Genomic DNA, 16,917 nt, shown 5'->3' with positions numbered 1-16,917 from the left:
CATTCTTTTTTTTCAACTCAGGAGTTGAAATGGTGGATAATTTGAGGAAGTTGGTGAGATGTTTTGAGGTGGTTTGGGCTTAAGAGTCAACATCTTCAAAAATGAATTGTTTGGGGTGTGTATTTCTAATGAAGAAGTGGCTTTGTTGCAAAGGTTTTCGGATGTAGGGTAGAGTCTCTTACATCTACATATTTTGGGTTTCCTTTGTGTGGTTGTAAGCCAACCAAACATCTTTGGGATAAGGTTATTGGAAGGGTTAAAAGGAAGTTGTCTAGGTGAAAAAATAGACATCTATCATTAAGGGAATGTTGACATTGATAAGATTAGCTTATGTCAAATCTAACGGTTTACAATATGTTGCTTTTTAAGTGTTCGACATCGGTGGTGGATATGTTGGAAAGGCTGAGAAGGAATTTACTATTGTCAAGAAGCTAAGGCAAAGCATAAATTCCACCTCTTAAAGTGGGAAGAGGTTTCCAAAACTACATAGCAAGGGATGAGCTGGTGTAAAGAACCTAGAGTATATGAATCAAGCTTTTTTAGGAACATAGTTGTGGAGGCTTGGGTCGAAGGAAGGACGTTTGTGGAGAGAAGTAATTGCAAGCAAATATAGCCTCCAAGAAGGGGGTTGTTGGGTGAAGGACTCAACTCTCTACATGGCATTCGTACTGTGGAGGGGGTCACATCTTTGACGCACAAGTAGAGGATTCACTTTTCTTGGGGTGATGGGAAAAGGATCCGGTTTTGAAGGATTTGGTAATTGGGGAGAGCTTTCTCCTATTCACATTTCCAACTCTAGCCAAAGTATCCATGAATCTGGAGGTTTTCGTGTATCAATGCTTCTCATTCATTTACGATTCTGTGGTGTAATCTCTCCCTTGTCGAAGAAATTTGTTGAATGAGGAAGCAGAGGAATATTCTCGGCTTTTGGAATGGCGCCATTGCCTCAAGTTGACTTTGGGTGAGGAGAATTCTTTGGTGTGGTCTTAGGAAAAATTTGGGCGATTTTGCTCCTTTTACAAGCTGCTAGGTTAGCCCTTGGTGAGGGAAGTGGTATGTTTTCTTTCATTTGGTCTTATAGTGCGCCTCCCAAAGTAGCGACATTTACTTGGTTAGTGGGAAGGAACAAGATCCTTACCATTGATAACCTTCAAAAGGGATCGGCATTAATCCCTAATTAATGTGTGATGTTGTTGACATGGAAATTTTCACACTGTGATGAGCTCCACGAAACTAATGGCACCATTATGCCATCCTAGGACATCACCATTTTGCCTGCGCGGAAAGTTGACGACAAGCTTCAACAACGCCGAATAACATCACCTTTGTGCCATGCATAAAGTCCTTTGCGGGATGAGTGCCAAGGCAAGCGTAGAGGTTCCACCGCCGAGAAAATTGGGTCCCATGACCTATAAATACCTCGGGACCCATTCTGAGTTAGAGACATAGTAAGAGAGACACATAGAGAAAGACAAGCCTTTGCAACAAGAAACTTTGGGTGCAAATGCTTACCAAGATGAGCCTTACTTGCTTGAACATTCTGCCCCCTTTCTTGGGAGGACCCTGCGCCATGTGCATGGGCCTCCCAAGGTGGCCTTAGCGCCACACGCGAGGCCACTAAAGGGAGAGAGTTCAACATTATGGCGCAAATCCATTATGGCATCGACGACATAATGCGAAACTCATCTCTGCCCCCTCTTCTAAAGACTAAGGGAATATAATTTGGAAATTAACCTCTCTCACAACCTAGTTCCCATTGTAGGGCGTAGACCTACTGCAACGTTTGTGCCTAACACAAAGGGTCCTGTCTTCATGTGACAAACGTTAGAGAGTGGTCATCCCTATATTTCTAGCGATAAGCCCATGGAACCGTTAGACTAGCCGCTTGTATATGTTAAAGCCACTGCAAGCCTTCTTGGTTGAGGATCTGGATAGTGCGAAGACAAATGACCATAGATCAGACTAATAAAGCCATCCTGTAAGAAGGATAACTTCCTCTGTTTTGTTTAGCCTTTTAATCAAGGGTTTGCTCTAGGGATGTAATTAAGAGCCTATGCAAGACCACAACTTTCAATGTAATTTGTTCCCATAAGTTAATGAAAGCCACTCAGCATGGCATGTTTCTTGGGTGCACAACATGCATACATTATTTGCCTTAGCGAACAGGGTAACAAACACTATTCTAGCTCCACAACTTAATCAGCTATTTGATGCCTTGCTGGCTATCTGATTATCTGATGCCATCACCTCTCATGGGCAAACCCATGATGCCAATGCTAGCCATATGAGACGCCTGCCGCCCAATGGCTATGGGAAACACCTCATGCCTAATGGCTAAAGAGACGCTATGATGCTCTCAGGCAACCCTGAGTAACAGATAAACATTTTGTTATGAATAGATGTTTGAGGGGTCCAGAAACATTGATCACCTATTTTTCCATCGTCCTTTTTTTTTTTTTTTTTTTCCAGAAGGCATGGGAACATCGCTTTCTTTGGCATTTCTTGGGTGATGCCTGGGTCCATTGCTGGCTCCTTACTAGCTTGGCCTGACGGTGGCTAAAAAAAAATGATGGTCATGATGGAAACTAGTTATGATGTCTGTATGGGTTCCTTGAGGGGAGAGAAACAATCGGTGCTTCCAAAACAAGAGTGGTTTGGAGGCGGTTGTATATAAGAGGGCTAAAATGAATGTTGTAGGCAGGGTTTCTTGTATGGAGGATTTTGACCAAAATGATTGGTCATTCTTTAGCTGGGATGTAATTTTGTTGGTAGCTTTGAGCCTTTTGTGCTCTTTTAATAAAATTGTTGTTACCTTAAAAAAACTGGAAATTCTTTGTAATAAGACCGCCGCTTTCCTAATCTCAAGATGTTTAAGGTGCCCTTTATATTTCTTTATCGTGGGAGATTGTCGTGAAAGTATGTTTGAGTCAATGCTAATCTTGTTTTGCTTCATTTTTAGGTATTTCTCTTTTTCTTAATAGAAGGAAAATTCTGGTTTATTACCCCAATTCTATTCAGAGGTCATTGGCAACAATCTTATTGAGGGTATGCTTGTGGTAGGAACATTTACTGCATACGTGTAATAATTACACCTTTTCCTTGACACTTCATCAGTCTTTTATTGTTGAGAAAGGGTGAAAATGTCAATGAGAAAAAATATCTCAAGTTAAATGGTTTTTGATACAATGGTTTCATTGCTAAAGGACAAAAGAAATGAAATAAAAATTGTAATGATTGCACCTATGCAATAGATGTATATGGTACAATGTATTTTGTATCTTACTACAAATAGACCATTTAGTTGGACTTCTTCCAAATATTATTTGATATTTGCACTCAGGTTCTCTCTGCAAACTAAGTGTTTTGCTTGTTGTAGGTAAATGATCCACCTTTCAGGAACTCGCAAGAAGCATTTCAGATGGAGATGCGTGCAGCCAGAGTGGTAAATGCACTTCCACCTCTTCTTTGATGTGCTGTTAGATGCTAGATTGACAAAGGCAACATTTCACATTGGGATCTTTCTACTAATCATCCATTAAATAGCATGGATGTTTAATTGGAAATTAGTTGGCTGCATTATTGCCAACCTTGTTTGATAACCGTTAATGTTTTTTGAAAGAAATACTTGAATACATAAAAGGTTCTAACTGAATGGTTCCTTAATGGTTATAGATTAGGGATACATCTCTAGCGCAGCTGGCTGATGGGAAGGATCCACCCAAGTGTTGACACCTTCAATCTTAAGCATGAGAATGCAAACAAATAGAAGAGAACAATTCAAGAGATTTGATTCAATTCAAAGGTGCCTTGGTACTACTCATCATAGGCCCTTATATAAGCTTTGAAACATATATAGAAGGAAAACTCATAATGTCATTGACAACCAATGATGTATTACAAATATGAAAAATAAATAAAAATGATTTGACTAGTGGATTATTCATAGCTACCTGATTGACTTCGCTAGCTAACTACCTAAATAGGCTAGCTACTTAAATTGGAGGCTTTGGCCTCCTTATTGAGGGGTGAACTGTTGGGCTTGGGCCTGGCCCTGGCCCATGGATCATGGTCCCAAATCAGCCTGCATCAGTGTCCTACATACAGCCATAGCAAAGCTCCACTGCTCATTGTCCTAAATGGAACTGCTTAATATGAATGCATGAAACTTGAAGCGAGCCTTCTTCCCAAGGATTTGGTCTTGATCTAACGTTGATGAGGTTTGCCAATAAAGGATTTCCAGTTTTGGTGTCAAACACCATATCATTTTTCATTATATGATGGTATTTGCCATTTTAGTCACCGTCACATTTCTTCTAATAGTATTGCATTCCATGATGTGCATATTTGAATTGCCTTTAAATTTCACTGATCCAATTGCCCTGGAATGTTTTTGGCAGCCAATTTTCTCCTCAAATTAGTGTAGGCTGAATTAAACAGCTATTTTTCCAGAAACTAGTTAGCTCTGTTATCGCCAATCTTGTTCAATGACTTTAACGTGTTCTAAAAGAAATCCTTGAATACAACATGGTTTCTAATAGAATTCTTCCTTATTTTTAATTATTATAGAATAGGGAATACGATCTGGTGTTGACATGCATTGCAAAGTTCCATTGCTGATGATCTCACTGTCCTAAATGGGCGGCCTGGTTAGTCCCACCATTTAAAAAATAGAAGAAAGTTGGCCCTGCTTCTTGACAGTTTGATCGTGGTCTGAGAGTGATGCGGTTCACAAATAGATTTCTTGTTTGGTGTCAAGCACCATTCATATCATTTATATCTTGTGATGATATTTGCCATTTGTAGTTAGCTTCGTATTTTCTTATATTTCCGCAACGTGGCAATTTGAAATGCTTCTATTCATTCATCCTATTGCCCTGAACAGGTTCAGGCTGCCGATTCGCTTCTCAAGTTAGTGTCCGAGCTGAAGCAAACAGCAATTTTTTCAGGCTTTGCCTCCCTGAATGAGCATGTTGAGCAACGGAGGATTGAGTTTAACCAGCAGGCAGAAAAAACCGACCGCCTATTGGAAAAAGTAGGAGAACAGGCAGCTGCTAGCCTAAAAGAGCTTGAATCTCATTACTATTCTTCTGTCATGAGGACAAACCAACCCGAAACGTGAGGTTGGAAGGCATAGTTTTCGATGTTCACTCAAAAAGCATATGCACTTTATTTAATCGAATGGTTACTCATCTTTGGATAATGCCTCTGCTAGACACAAGCGTGATGTAATTTGGTACCAGGGCATGTTGTCTTATGGAACATAGATCTTCTTTCCTGGAGTTAGATCATATGGATCTCATGTCAGTACTCAATGGCTGTCTTTGCTCAAATTCTGCAGGTCCACGTCCCACTCCTATGGCCTTTCATTCATCTGTTCTCCAATACCATTTTAGCACAAGCTTATTCATGCTGATTTCATCTTCCAGATGACGACCTGCAAACCTATGATGGTGTTTCCTTTTTTGGAAGAGAATGCTACCTGCTAGTGTTCCACATGTGCCATTGCGGCAAACATATGATAGCCATGCAGTTCATCAGGTAGGCCCTAGCTCAAATGTCAGGCACACTCATCGGGTGATCCAGACATGTAAGTTGAATGTGGATTGATGGGTATCCTTTTCTAATAATTCATCTTTTGTTGAAAGTGTGGCCCACCTGTAGGGTGTGTCTGCCTGCCTTTTTGTTAGATCACATATACTGTGGGCCCTGCCTTGTGAATTAACTAGATGCTGCACAACTGTGTGATGTTGTCATGAGCCTTGTGTTTGGTCTTTGTAGGTGGGCACTTCCAAGTAGCATTCTTCTTTTGATTTGTATGGGATTTAGAAATCATACTATTTAGCCAGTTTCTACAGTTTATCATCTTAATGGCCTAGCTGAAATCCAACGTCTGAACATGATTTTAAGTATTGTCCAAAACTAGGATATATCGTCTTATACGTACCAGTATTGCCTATGAACGATACGGTTGTATTGGCCAGAAACAGCCTGATGCAGGGGCATTACGGGGCCGTATCAGTGATGAATGATACAATACCCGTTAAACCGATTGAACACCATTCTTCTGAATCTCCTTCCCTGGGTGTAACCGTTGTGAACAGAGAACATCTGTACAACAAAACTGCAGTAGTATTCACCACTCACGTGCCATACCCATCCACGAATACATGCATATAGTCTTACAGAACTCCAATTTAGTTCCCTTTGGAGGGTACATTGCTGGTAACCTTGCTTTTAATGCCTGCTTTGATTTCTGCCAAACTCCATGGACACTGGGGTCTCTTGTTCTTCATGCGCAGTTTCCTTTATAATCATCATTGTTGCTGATCAAAATAAGCTTTACTGAGCACTCAGTCTTCCTTTACAATCATCCTTGTTGCTGATCAAAATAAACTTTACTGAGCACTCAGTCTACCATTAGTAGTCTTTCATTTTGAGATGTCATATCTAAAGGAGTCATTATCTTATTGGTTTCTTATCCTAACTCATCCATAACATGGGGGTAAAGACAAGGTGATCATGGTGAAACATGTCAAACAACAGTTCCACAATGTGCTTGTCTTGAACCCAGTTCTTATCATTCTTGTGAATCCTTTTGACTATTTGGCGTAGATTGCTCCCATATGATAGTTGCATCTATGGAAATGGAAAAAGAGTTGTCTTAGTTGTACGTTGTATTTTCACATAGTTTACAGGATTGATCTACTTCACTATTACTTCCAAATAATCTGCAAAATTCCATGAATTGAACTGAACATGGAAGATACCTGTCTCGAGCTCGCTGTTAATATTACTTAAGGAGATAAATGGACTAAACTAGTGGCCTCTCCATTAATAGTATAAATAATCACTTATAGTCAGTCTGTGAATTGCTAATGGCTTGTGAGATAGTAGGAAAATCATTGCTCTTCATTTCAGTTGTGTAGCTTGTGAGCTTTTTTTATTCTTTATATATTATTATTATTATTATTATTATTCTTTTTATGTCATCTATGTAACAGTGTCGTACTTGGTCTGAAATCTAGTATGAACCCTACCTTCAAAGTTTCCGACTTTTGCATCAGCCTGTAAATTTATGTTAGAAACGGTAACCCATTGTTTGATCTTTGTGGGACCTTAGTTCTACTTGGAAGAAATCAAATACCACAAATTGCAAACAGAGTCACTAAGTGATAATATGTCAAATAACTTTAATTTCTATATGGGGCTATTGGATTGAATGCTGAGTTTGAGTTCTCAACATTACTGCATGGGCTTAACTTTTGTACACACAATGGAATATTTATGGTAGAAACACATGCTGACTGGCTTCTGCTATTAAGATAGCTTAGCTAAGAAACTCGTCCACTTTCATGTTCATTTTTCTTGATAGGAATTTCATGCAGATGGGTGGGTTCACCTTGGCCAAAGCAAGCACCGACTGTGGCAAAGTCCATATCCCGTCACCGCAAATCAAACCAGATGCCACTGCAGGCGCAAATGCGTCCGCCTTGGCCTGGTTTGTCTTCTGCCATACGAACAATATCAAGCTTCCCACACACATATCGATAGCAAAGTATGGCCCGATATAGAATGGAATTGCCATTGCCATCGGGAGTGGAATTAACCTCGCCATCTTTGCCGCCGCTGCCGGGATAGGGATACAAGTTGCCACCTTTTTCCCAACGACATCTCTCACTAAGTTGATGAGAATAGCGCCAGCAAAAAACACATAGCAGAGAGTGAGGCAGTTCCTTGGCAGGGATGAGAAACCCTCAACACCGAGTATTGCTGTGTTACGGTAGATGATTGCATAAGGGGCGGGGTATTCTGATCCAAGAGTGCCGATGCCATCAAAGGCTTTGTAAAATAGCCAGAAGACACAAGGAGCAATGACACAGCCCATTGCGGTTCCGATTACTTGGCTGACAAACATGGACCGAGGTGAAGCTAGTGTTAAGTAGCCCGTCTTGAAGTCCCCCATGAGATCTGCAGCTGTCTGGACAATACTTAACATGACACCGCATGCGGCAAGCCCTGCAAGCACCCCACCATGAGAAGCTCCAGCCCATGCACCGATGGTGAAGATGGCCAGCTTTCCATAGGTGGAAGCAAGGGACCAGTCAGTGAGTCCGGCACCATAGGCGTTACAGAAGGCTAGGACCGGGGCAAAGATGTAAACAACTAAGACGTAGTACCACTTGAGTTGGGGAAAGATGTGTGGTAAGGTGGCAATTGAAATGGCAGCAATAGCGATGTAGCACCCAACTGCTGCCCATGTTGGGATTTGGTCTTTTAGAAAGAGTTCAGTCCGGCGATGATCGTCGTAGGATAGGGATGGGTTGGTGGGAGAGAGTTGGTTGACCACGGGAATTATGTTAGTGTCTTTCTCATGCAGTTTTTGAAGAAAGGAGGAGGTTGTTATGCTCATGACCTTGAAGAAGTTGTAGAGGCCATCGCCTAGGATCATGGCAATGGCGATGAAGACCTGCAAATAACATAATAAAGGGGGTTAATAATGAAAGAAGAGCTGTAAGTTAGTGAAAATGTGCTCTGGCACTTGATGCCAACAAGGACATTTTTGCTTATTTTTTAATCCAAATATTCATCACTTACGATGACTTGTTGGAGCCCAATCCACATTCTTAGTAGATGAGAAATGGTGAAGAAATGTATAGTGCAAGACACATGTATCGTTATATATGTGCTATGCCCTCATATTCAACATGGACCTATGGACTATGATCCAAATAGTCCATTTAGTTGTTCCAAGACCATTGATAGGGCATGGAGAAAATTGCACTCTTTAGATGATGTACATGGTCTAATGACTTACTTTGCTTTTTCTTATTGCATATGTACCAAGGTTACCTAGATCATGGGCTGCTACTGGACATGATGTGGGATGGGAACCCAGTACACAACTTCCTTCAATTCTTGGTACACTGTGGGGAGGATCATGTGGGTCAATGCAATACATGTTCTAAGTGTATGCCATGTTGTTAAATCATCATCGTCTCGTCATCTAAAGCCTTGTCGCCAATGGTGAAAATTTCACTAAAATAAAAATCAATTAATTTTTTCAACAATTTGTTAAAATTTTCTATTTTTCAATAAAAAATAGTTAATCTTTCAGCGATTTTAGTAAAATGATAGAAGTAACGGTATTAAATTATTACAGTTTCTTAATAAAATTCAATTACCCCTCAAATTGTATTGAATTAGTTCTATTGCTCTTTCTTTATCTTTATAGTTAATCTTTGCCCTATTTTCCCTATTATTTTAGGTTGTGTTTGGTTTCACCGGATATCATAAAGTTTCATTATTAGTTCAATGCAAAGCACAACCTTAATTAAAAATCTAGAAGTAGCATGCAATGTGTTACACGCTACATAACTAACACCTTATGCTTCAGAGGAGTGAATGCTATGTTATACGCTATTTGCTATTTAAAACATTGATATTATTATTGCAATTTAGGGAGTGTTTGGATTGGGAGAAAGTAGAGGAAAGAAAGTGTAATGTTTGACTTGGAAGGGTTCCTGATGCAAACGGTGTGTTTGCTATTCACCTGTCATGGTTTGGGCGAACGGCTTTGGTTATGGGTTTGTACCCCATAGACACGAGTTTGATTCCCCTCTCTGTGGATAACTTGATGCACGTGGTTGGTGGGTGATTGCATGCATCTGCAAGGAATAGTCTTGCCTCAAAAGGGGGTAGGGACACGTTGTCATATAATAATAATAATAATAATAATAAAAGAAAAAAAAAAAGAAAAGAAGAAGAAGAAAGTGTAATGTTTGACTTGCAAGGGTTCCATGGCACATTGAACCATGTTCCATTTTCAAGAATCTTGTTTGGATAGTAAGTGGAAATCTCATTTTTGTGAGACAATGCTCACCTTGTAGCTTGTGCTATGGAAATGGACATGGAGAGGTGTAACAATACACTTCTACTTTTGCTAACATAATTGGAAAAGCTGTTTCTATTGCCTTCTTCTTCTGTTAATAAAATCATAAATGTTATTATTATAGACATTGAGTGCATGGTGTCATATTATAAGCGTGCTATTGAATAAATAAATAAAATATAAATCTGTAGACTGTAAATATAAATTTGCACTACAACTCAATCAACAATAAGAGTATAGAATCATAGTTTTAGGATGCTAGAAATACCAACCCAATTGCAAATAACCCATAAGCCGGATCACAGGATTCGATACATATCATAGGGGGTGTTGATGATTTAGTTAATATTGATGTGTGCTGCAGTGCACATTGTTCTAATTGCCTGTTTGCTGTTTGAAAGCTGTCAGATTGTATACATGGGTTGTGAAACTGGTCTTTTGCTGTTCAGACCATCCAATGGGGGTACTAATGGATGGATGGTTCAGATGACCATCCACCAGGAAACACAGGTTGCCTTGGGAGTTTTTTTTTTTTTAGTGTCCAAATAGTTAATTGAGGATGCAGAGGACTTACATAAGTTCCATCTACTTGAATGGAATGAGGTATGCTTACCTATAGCAGAAAGAGCTGTGGGTCTCAGAGATCTCGATTATATGAACGTGGCGCTGCTTGGCAAATGGCAATGGAGGTTCAGGGTCAAAGAAGGGAAATTTGGAGAGAATTTATAGCTAACAAGTACGGGGTGGAAGAAAGAGGATGGGAGATCAAGAATTCATCTCTGTATCGGTCTTCGGCCATTTGGAAAGTCATTCATTCCGTGTCTCCCTCAGTCATATCCACATCATCCTTCTCTTTTGGGAATGACGCTCATTAGATTTTGGGAGGATTTGTGGTGTGGCCCGAGACCGTTAGATGAGGACTTCCTGTCACTTGCGTCTCTCTCTAGAGAAGAATATCACAGTGATCGTTGTTTTTCTTGAGAAGGGACGGGAGTTTGGTGCCCTCCTTGTAGAAGGGGCCTATCGGACATGGAGTGTGAAGATTACATCAGATTATTACTTCGTCTTCCTCATTTCTATCCCTGTCCAGATTTGAGAGATTCACTGGTATGTTCAGCTTCGCCCTCTGGGTCTTTTTTGGTAAGATCTTTTTATAACATGATCCGGCTTCATGGTGCCTCCTCCGAAATCTCTGCTCCCTTTGCATTTGGTCCTATGGGGCACCCCCAAGGTCTCTTCTTTCATCTGGCTCGCGGGCAGGAAGTGGATTCTAACCATAGACAACCTTCAAAAAAGGGGTATGGTTCTTCCAAACATGTCTTCTATGCATGAGTAGTGCGGAATCAGTAGACCATCTTCTGTTACACAGTCCCGTTGCATATCAGCTGTGGAGCCACATCGTCAACCTCTTCAAGGTGAATTGGATCATGCCACAATCAGTTTTGCAGATGCTTTGGGCTTGGATAAACCTCCTCACGATTTGTTTTGCGGTTACTTCTTTTGTCTGTGGAACCTTTGGAAGGAATGTAATGCTCAGTGTTTCGACAACAAGCATACATCATTGGAGCAAATCGTGAGGAGGGTGAAAAGGGATGTAGTTGAATGGGCTACTGGGGGCCTTCAAGTATAATTGAATGTAGTCTGTTCTCTGTTGGAATTGTGAAGCCTCCCTATAGTCATATTTTTTTGTCTTGGCTTCTTGCCTTCTTGCCAAGCTGATTTTAATAATATTTATTCATAACCCTTAAAAGGAAAAGTTAATTGAGGGCGTCTTTTGTCATTTTTCTGAAATAATAGGGATGGTTTGGAAAATTTGCCTGATTTTCTTTGAGAGCAGATATTTAATTAAACAAGGGAATTTTGATAATTTAAATTACCTTGTAGCCTTGAAGGCCGTGAAGGCTGCTAGGCTCGAGTTTCGCACTGTACCAATCACCCTTTTTAGTGCCTATGAGGGGCCACAAAATTCCCCATGACAGAATAGCGCCAATCAGCAAAGAGATGTTAACAATGTAAGGGCAGATCATCCCAATGCCAACATAGGAAGCCGAGAAGTCGAAGTAGAATCTGTTCCAAGGAATAAAAAGCCCGATACATGAATTAGAGCTGGAAATAATTCGTGATAGTCAAACTAATGTGAGATGATCTGATGTGAAACATTCATAACAAAGAGACTCTATGACAGATGATGAAAGCCCCATTATAATTGATGTTGATGGAATCTTAGATGTAGGAACCTTCTATGAAGGTGCCGCTTCTACTCTCAGACTCACACTTCTGCTCTTTGCTTCATCAACATTTACACTTGAAGACATTTTGAAACGGATACCAATTCCTTTACCTGAGTCAGATTTGACTTTATGCTTCAGGTCCTTGTCATTTTAATACACATGATGGGGTATAATAGGCCCCACATCCACCATTGATACATGTGGACTTTACCATATCAATCAGAGGGTTCAGATGTGCTTTGTTGTTAGTCACCAACCAGGTGTTGTTATTTGTTAGGGTTCTCATGATTGTGGTGTGTGACATTTGACTTTCAGGAAATAAGGTTTCTCTGACATTTAAAGAAATTCTAAAATGGAAAGGAGGTTATATCTGCCTGTTTTTGTAGGCTTCAAGACCGAATGTAGGGAAAGATGCAAATCCACAGGAATCTTCTGCCCTGAAAAACCACTGAAAAAAACCCCACATGAAGCTGAAGGACAAGAACTTGCCAAGTGCTTTCACCTGTTTCCTGTTGGAATGAAAAAAAAAGAAGATATTTCAATGGTTTGTTCAATTGAATACAGGTAAAATTCAGTGTAGAATTTCAGCAAAGCCTTACTTTGCTAGCTTGGCTCCCTGAGGGGTGTGGAAGCTATTGATCAGGTTTGCAGTTGCAGTTCCACTGGGGTATATCAGCTTGTAGTCGATGATCATGATCTGAAACAAAAAGTCTCATTTAAATATGAATTTACAAGAATTCTCAAGATCAATAAAGTATTGGAACTCATTTATCTCTCAGATGGTCACTTTATTTGGATTAAAATCTCCTTTTTGATGAAATTAAAGCATTCTCTTTCTTACAGAATTTCCCTTTTATGAATAAGTTTGTATCGACTATGTTCTCTGTTCCTTTTACAATGTTGCGTGATTGGTTTTGCCAAGTTAACCTGTGAGAGTTATTGGAGGCATTTTTAGTTTTTATTTTTATTTTGAGAGTTTGGGTTTTGTATGATGATCTATTTAAGTGCGTCTCATGTTCGTTAAATGAGCTAGTAGAGACAGTGTAGTGTGTGTGAATGATCCAGGGTTCAATCCCTGGTAGTGTAATAATAATAATAAGAACTAAGTGGGTCAAATAACTTGGACAGTTTGATAATTATGGCATGCTAGTACCATCACAATCTGCCAGAGTATCAAACCACTCCACAACGAGAACTTTTACGACTGCTTCTCCCCCTTTCCCATGTCTTGGAAACCACTTCCTCTCTCACCACTAGCATTGCATGTGCCATATCTACCAGTTAAAGAAGAGTTGAATTCACAGCCTTTATAAAAGAAAGTACATCTTTCTTAAGTTGTCATATTTTGGAACTTCTCTAAATATACAAGACTTGTTGTAAGGGAAGTGGCTCCATTAATAAATTGTGCATCTGTTTGTCTTCAATGGTTCTATGGAGGTACTCTGAGTTTCTATTTACAAATGATTATCCAGAATGAGGTTTGCTCGAATGCATCCCAATGTATTGCAATATGATACATTAGGACTTCAAACTTTGAATATGGATTGTCTTCCAGTGATCTAAACCATTTATACAATTAGTCTCACCTTTTATGGTGGATGGGCAACAAATAAAATTTCTCAAATTGGATTATTTCAAACCTTTTGAAATGTGGCTCTTTTGCTTTGAAAATGGACGGTTACCATAACTTTTGTATAATCAAAGGTTAAAAACATTCAATCTAAGAGATTTTTTGGGCATTCCCCATCCAAGATAATCCCAATCATATAAACAGTATGGATCATTGAAAACTACCAAATTCCAATGGCTAAAGTCCCATAGTATCATCTTTCAAAAAACCAGGAGGTATTTTAGCAAACCTCGTCCAGAACTTGTCTAGATTATTTACTGTCTAGATCACAGAATCGAAAGTAGGGCAAAACTGACTCAGTCTTAGTGGAGAATGAAATGAGTCTTGTCTCATGCATGTACATTATCTGAACAAGTCATAGTGATTCCCTGCCGCCTAAGTCCATATGATTTTTACTGGTTTCAGACCCACTTGATTCTCACTCCAAAACCGGGTACTGGTTCCTTGGTCTAGATACATCATCTTATTATGAATGCCATCTATCCATGCATGTTGTTTAAGTTCAGATGGGAAGTTCTCATGAAGTACCTTTCTAAGGGGCACCACAGAGAAGAGCCCGAGAAAACTAACGACAAAGAGAAACCCGATCATCCATCCTAGTGCTGGGTTCTTGATATTCTCTCGACTGTTCTTTTCTGTTGACTGTTTTGCAATTGTATCACTCATCCCGAAAAGGTAACTCCCAAAGCCTCCTGTTTATACAAATCGAGCATATTATAATAATAATGTTAAAAAAATTGAAGGCAAAGCTATAGTTGCAAAAGGATGGATTCTGTACTAACGTAGACACATATAGTTTAAACATAAAGATTTGATGTGAGCAAAATGCAACACACCTTCACACCATAGTTCTAAAACTCAGTGGAACAACTCGAAACTCAGCTGAGTTGACTTGGCCAGATTTCGAGCTGAGTATCAAGGAAACCTGCTGACTAGCATGACTTGGTAGAGTCTTGACTGGACTTATCAAGTCAGCTTGAAAACTTGGCCAACTGGATGCAACTTGGTGTGATCGAGTTCGAATCCTCAACCTCAACTGTAAGTAACATGGCTTTAAACCAATGGACCAACCATTTTGTTTGGCCAACTTAGATGCTTATATCGAACTCCTGTTGTAAAATATAAAGAAAAATGATCTGTTGCACTCTTCAAAGAAAACGAATCGAGTCTGTTCTAAATGCTCGTTGTTACCTTAAATATTACTTATTATTTGATTTATTAAATATCAAGTCAAGTCAATAAAGACTGTGTTGAGTCTTTGGGTCTACCTGACCTGTTTGGATATCAAGTTGAGTCGTGTTTTCGAGTTTTTTAACTATGCCTCATGGCAGTAGATCGACCTTTTGTTTTTTTGTTTTTTCCCTATACGAGTTAATTCGAATGAACTTAAAATTCTGCTATCCAGAAATGAATGGTCTCACAAGCTTCTTGTATCTGAATTCTACTGATGAGATTCACTCACTGTGGAAGTTTAGTCAGGGCTCGCATGTGAAATACCAGAAAAGATTGTAACATACCACTGAAGGCGATGCCGGAGCTGGCGACAACGCATGTCTGTATAACTGTATTCTCCTGCCTTGTAAACGGCTGCTTCAACAGATGCGATTTCTCTAGAAGCTTGGTCCAGATCTTTACGAAGAAAAAACCCAACAAACCGGCAGATATGTTTAGAGAAGGCACAACCCCGGTCGTCAGGTTGAGCTTCATGACGATTATGCTAAACATGATACCCAACATGAAGCTCACAACAAAAGCTCTAAACGTCAGCTGCTCTCTCCATCCAGGGACTTGGGTGCACTCGAAGATTTGCTCTGTTGATAGAATATCTTCGTCTCTCTTGGCGTTCTTGATCTCTACATCGGAGGGCTTGCCATTTGTCGAAAGCGAATGGTTGCTGTGGTCCATTCCGGCATCTTCCATGGTGAAAATGGGATGGTTGTGGTGCGGTTTGGAGTGTGAATTTCTTTGTCATTTATAAGGTTTTGCTGATATTTTTTGGGTAGTTGGTCAATTATTGATCACATGCATCCCATAAAAAGGTGCCGACCTGTCACACATTGGGCGGTTGAGCTGTGCAGAAGGCAGGCCCTCCGTGAAGATAACAGAGCGTGAAATTGAGGCTGATCCACGGATCAGGTGGGCCACAATATGGAAAAAGCAGTGAACAGCCTCCGTATGAAATACACGTGCACCCTACCCGATGGACATGCCTGATTTTTTAACGTTGGTGATGATCATGGTGCGGCCTGCCTTTTGCACGGCTCAGATGTCTAATGCACCTACTGGTTGGCATGGTTTGTGGGAATCCATATAAATGTGAATAATTCCTCAGCAATAATCAATGGTGCAGATTTAATGGTGGTTGATGTCACTATAGGAATTGTTAGTGGAAATAGTGATGTGATTTGTTGTGAGCCTAGCTTATGCTGACTATATAGCCCCATGGGCTGAGCCCTGGTCGAGTTTTATGACCCAAATTCTAGTAGGCTGTGTGGGGGTGTGCATGGATTTGACTGTGGTGTATGACATCCAATCTGTCCGTAAAGGTCTTCCCACCGTGAAAGTTGAATGCTCCCGGAAATTTAGTGGATCTAACATGATATCATCATGTGGGCTATCATGTGAATTCAGAGGTTTTTGTGCGGTTGTTAATTGTTATTGTGTCTTATGGCATGGCCCCACTAATAATTGGATAGGCTTGATTTTTCAGAGAATTCTACGATAAAGGTAGAGCTCACTTAGTAAGCAGGTGAACGAGTTTTATTCCCCGATGGATCATTTCTTAGAAAGAAGGGCTTCTTAGAATTAAATTTTAGGGGGACATCCCTTTCTTTTCCTACTTTATGAATATAATATGTGAAACAAACACTAGTTAGGAAGCGCCTATAGGACTGTGATGGGGTGCTACCCCTCACCAGGATCTCGATGGACAGTCCTGGCAGGGTTCTGTGAGGCCCACCGGGATGTGTTTTATTTTATCCATACCATCCATCCATTTTCACAGATCATTTTAGGGCATAAGCCCAAAAAAGAGGTAGATGGAAGGCTCAAGTGGACCACACCATACAAACCAGTGGTGATAATGACATCCACCTTTGAAACCTTCCCAAGGTCGACTGTGATTTTATTTGCCATCCAATTTGTTCATAAGGTCACATAGACCTCCA

The 16,917-nt window shown here is 40.1% G+C and overlaps 2 protein-coding genes across 7 annotated transcripts in view; one reads left to right on the top strand and one right to left on the bottom strand.

Annotated features, from left to right (window-relative positions):
• The window catches only part of LOC131242953 (mediator of RNA polymerase II transcription subunit 22a), a 32,160-nt gene extending 16,665 nt beyond the window's left edge, over positions 1 to 15,495 (top strand). The window contains exons 4-6 of one of the 5 annotated variants that reach the window (XM_058241950.1): positions 3,377 to 3,442; positions 4,883 to 5,120; positions 15,230 to 15,495. In XM_058241950.1, coding sequence (XP_058097933.1) covers positions 3,377 to 3,442; positions 4,883 to 5,119 — 303 coding nt within the window. In that variant the 3' untranslated portion in view covers position 5,120; positions 15,230 to 15,495. Of the gene's footprint in view, positions 1 to 3,376; positions 3,443 to 4,882; positions 5,276 to 5,338; positions 9,191 to 15,220 lie in introns of those variants that run through there. The other 4 variants (XM_058241951.1, XM_058241948.1, XM_058241947.1 and 1 more) reach the window with 4 other exon arrangements.
• On the bottom strand, positions 7,163 to 15,670 carry LOC131242951 (probable metal-nicotianamine transporter YSL12). 2 transcript variants are annotated; one of them, XM_058241945.1, is made up of 6 exons: positions 15,268 to 15,670; positions 14,279 to 14,442; positions 12,720 to 12,817; positions 12,495 to 12,629; positions 11,767 to 11,956; positions 7,163 to 8,467 (listed from the first exon to the last, which is right to left on the bottom strand). In XM_058241945.1, exons 1-6 carry the CDS (start codon positions 15,668 to 15,670, stop codon positions 7,328 to 7,330), a joined length of 2,130 nt encoding a protein of 709 aa, XP_058097928.1. In that variant the 3' UTR covers positions 7,163 to 7,327. The 2 variants fall into 2 exon arrangements, with proteins under 2 accessions (XP_058097928.1, XP_058097929.1); XM_058241946.1 differs by lacking the exon at positions 14,279 to 14,442 and having other exon boundaries at positions 15,268 to 15,382.
• Between the last annotated feature and the right edge of the window lie 1,247 nt (positions 15,671 to 16,917).

This window comes from Magnolia sinica, chromosome 4, assembly GCF_029962835.1.
Source record: "Magnolia sinica isolate HGM2019 chromosome 4, MsV1, whole genome shotgun sequence".
Lineage (NCBI taxonomy): Eukaryota > Viridiplantae > Streptophyta > Magnoliopsida > Magnoliales > Magnoliaceae > Magnolia > Magnolia sinica.
The sequence above is the reverse complement of the archived record's forward strand: the minus strand, read 5'-3'. Positions and strand labels throughout refer to the sequence as shown.

What these genes read in the sequence shown, in the direction of transcription:
- LOC131242951 (XM_058241945.1), bottom strand. Translation starts at nt 15,670, where the DNA reads ATGGAAGATGCCGGAATGGACCACAGCAACCATTCGCTTTCGACAAAT. An exon ending in CTCCGGCATCGCCTTCAGTG is followed by an intron (nt 14,443 to 15,267) that starts GTATGTTACAAT and finishes TTGTATAAACAG; the next exon opens with GAGGCTTTGGGAGTTACCTT. An exon ending in CAGGGAGCCAAGCTAGCAAA is followed by an intron (nt 12,630 to 12,719) that starts GTAAGGCTTTGC and finishes TCATTCCAACAG; the next exon opens with GAAACAGGTGAAAGCACTTG.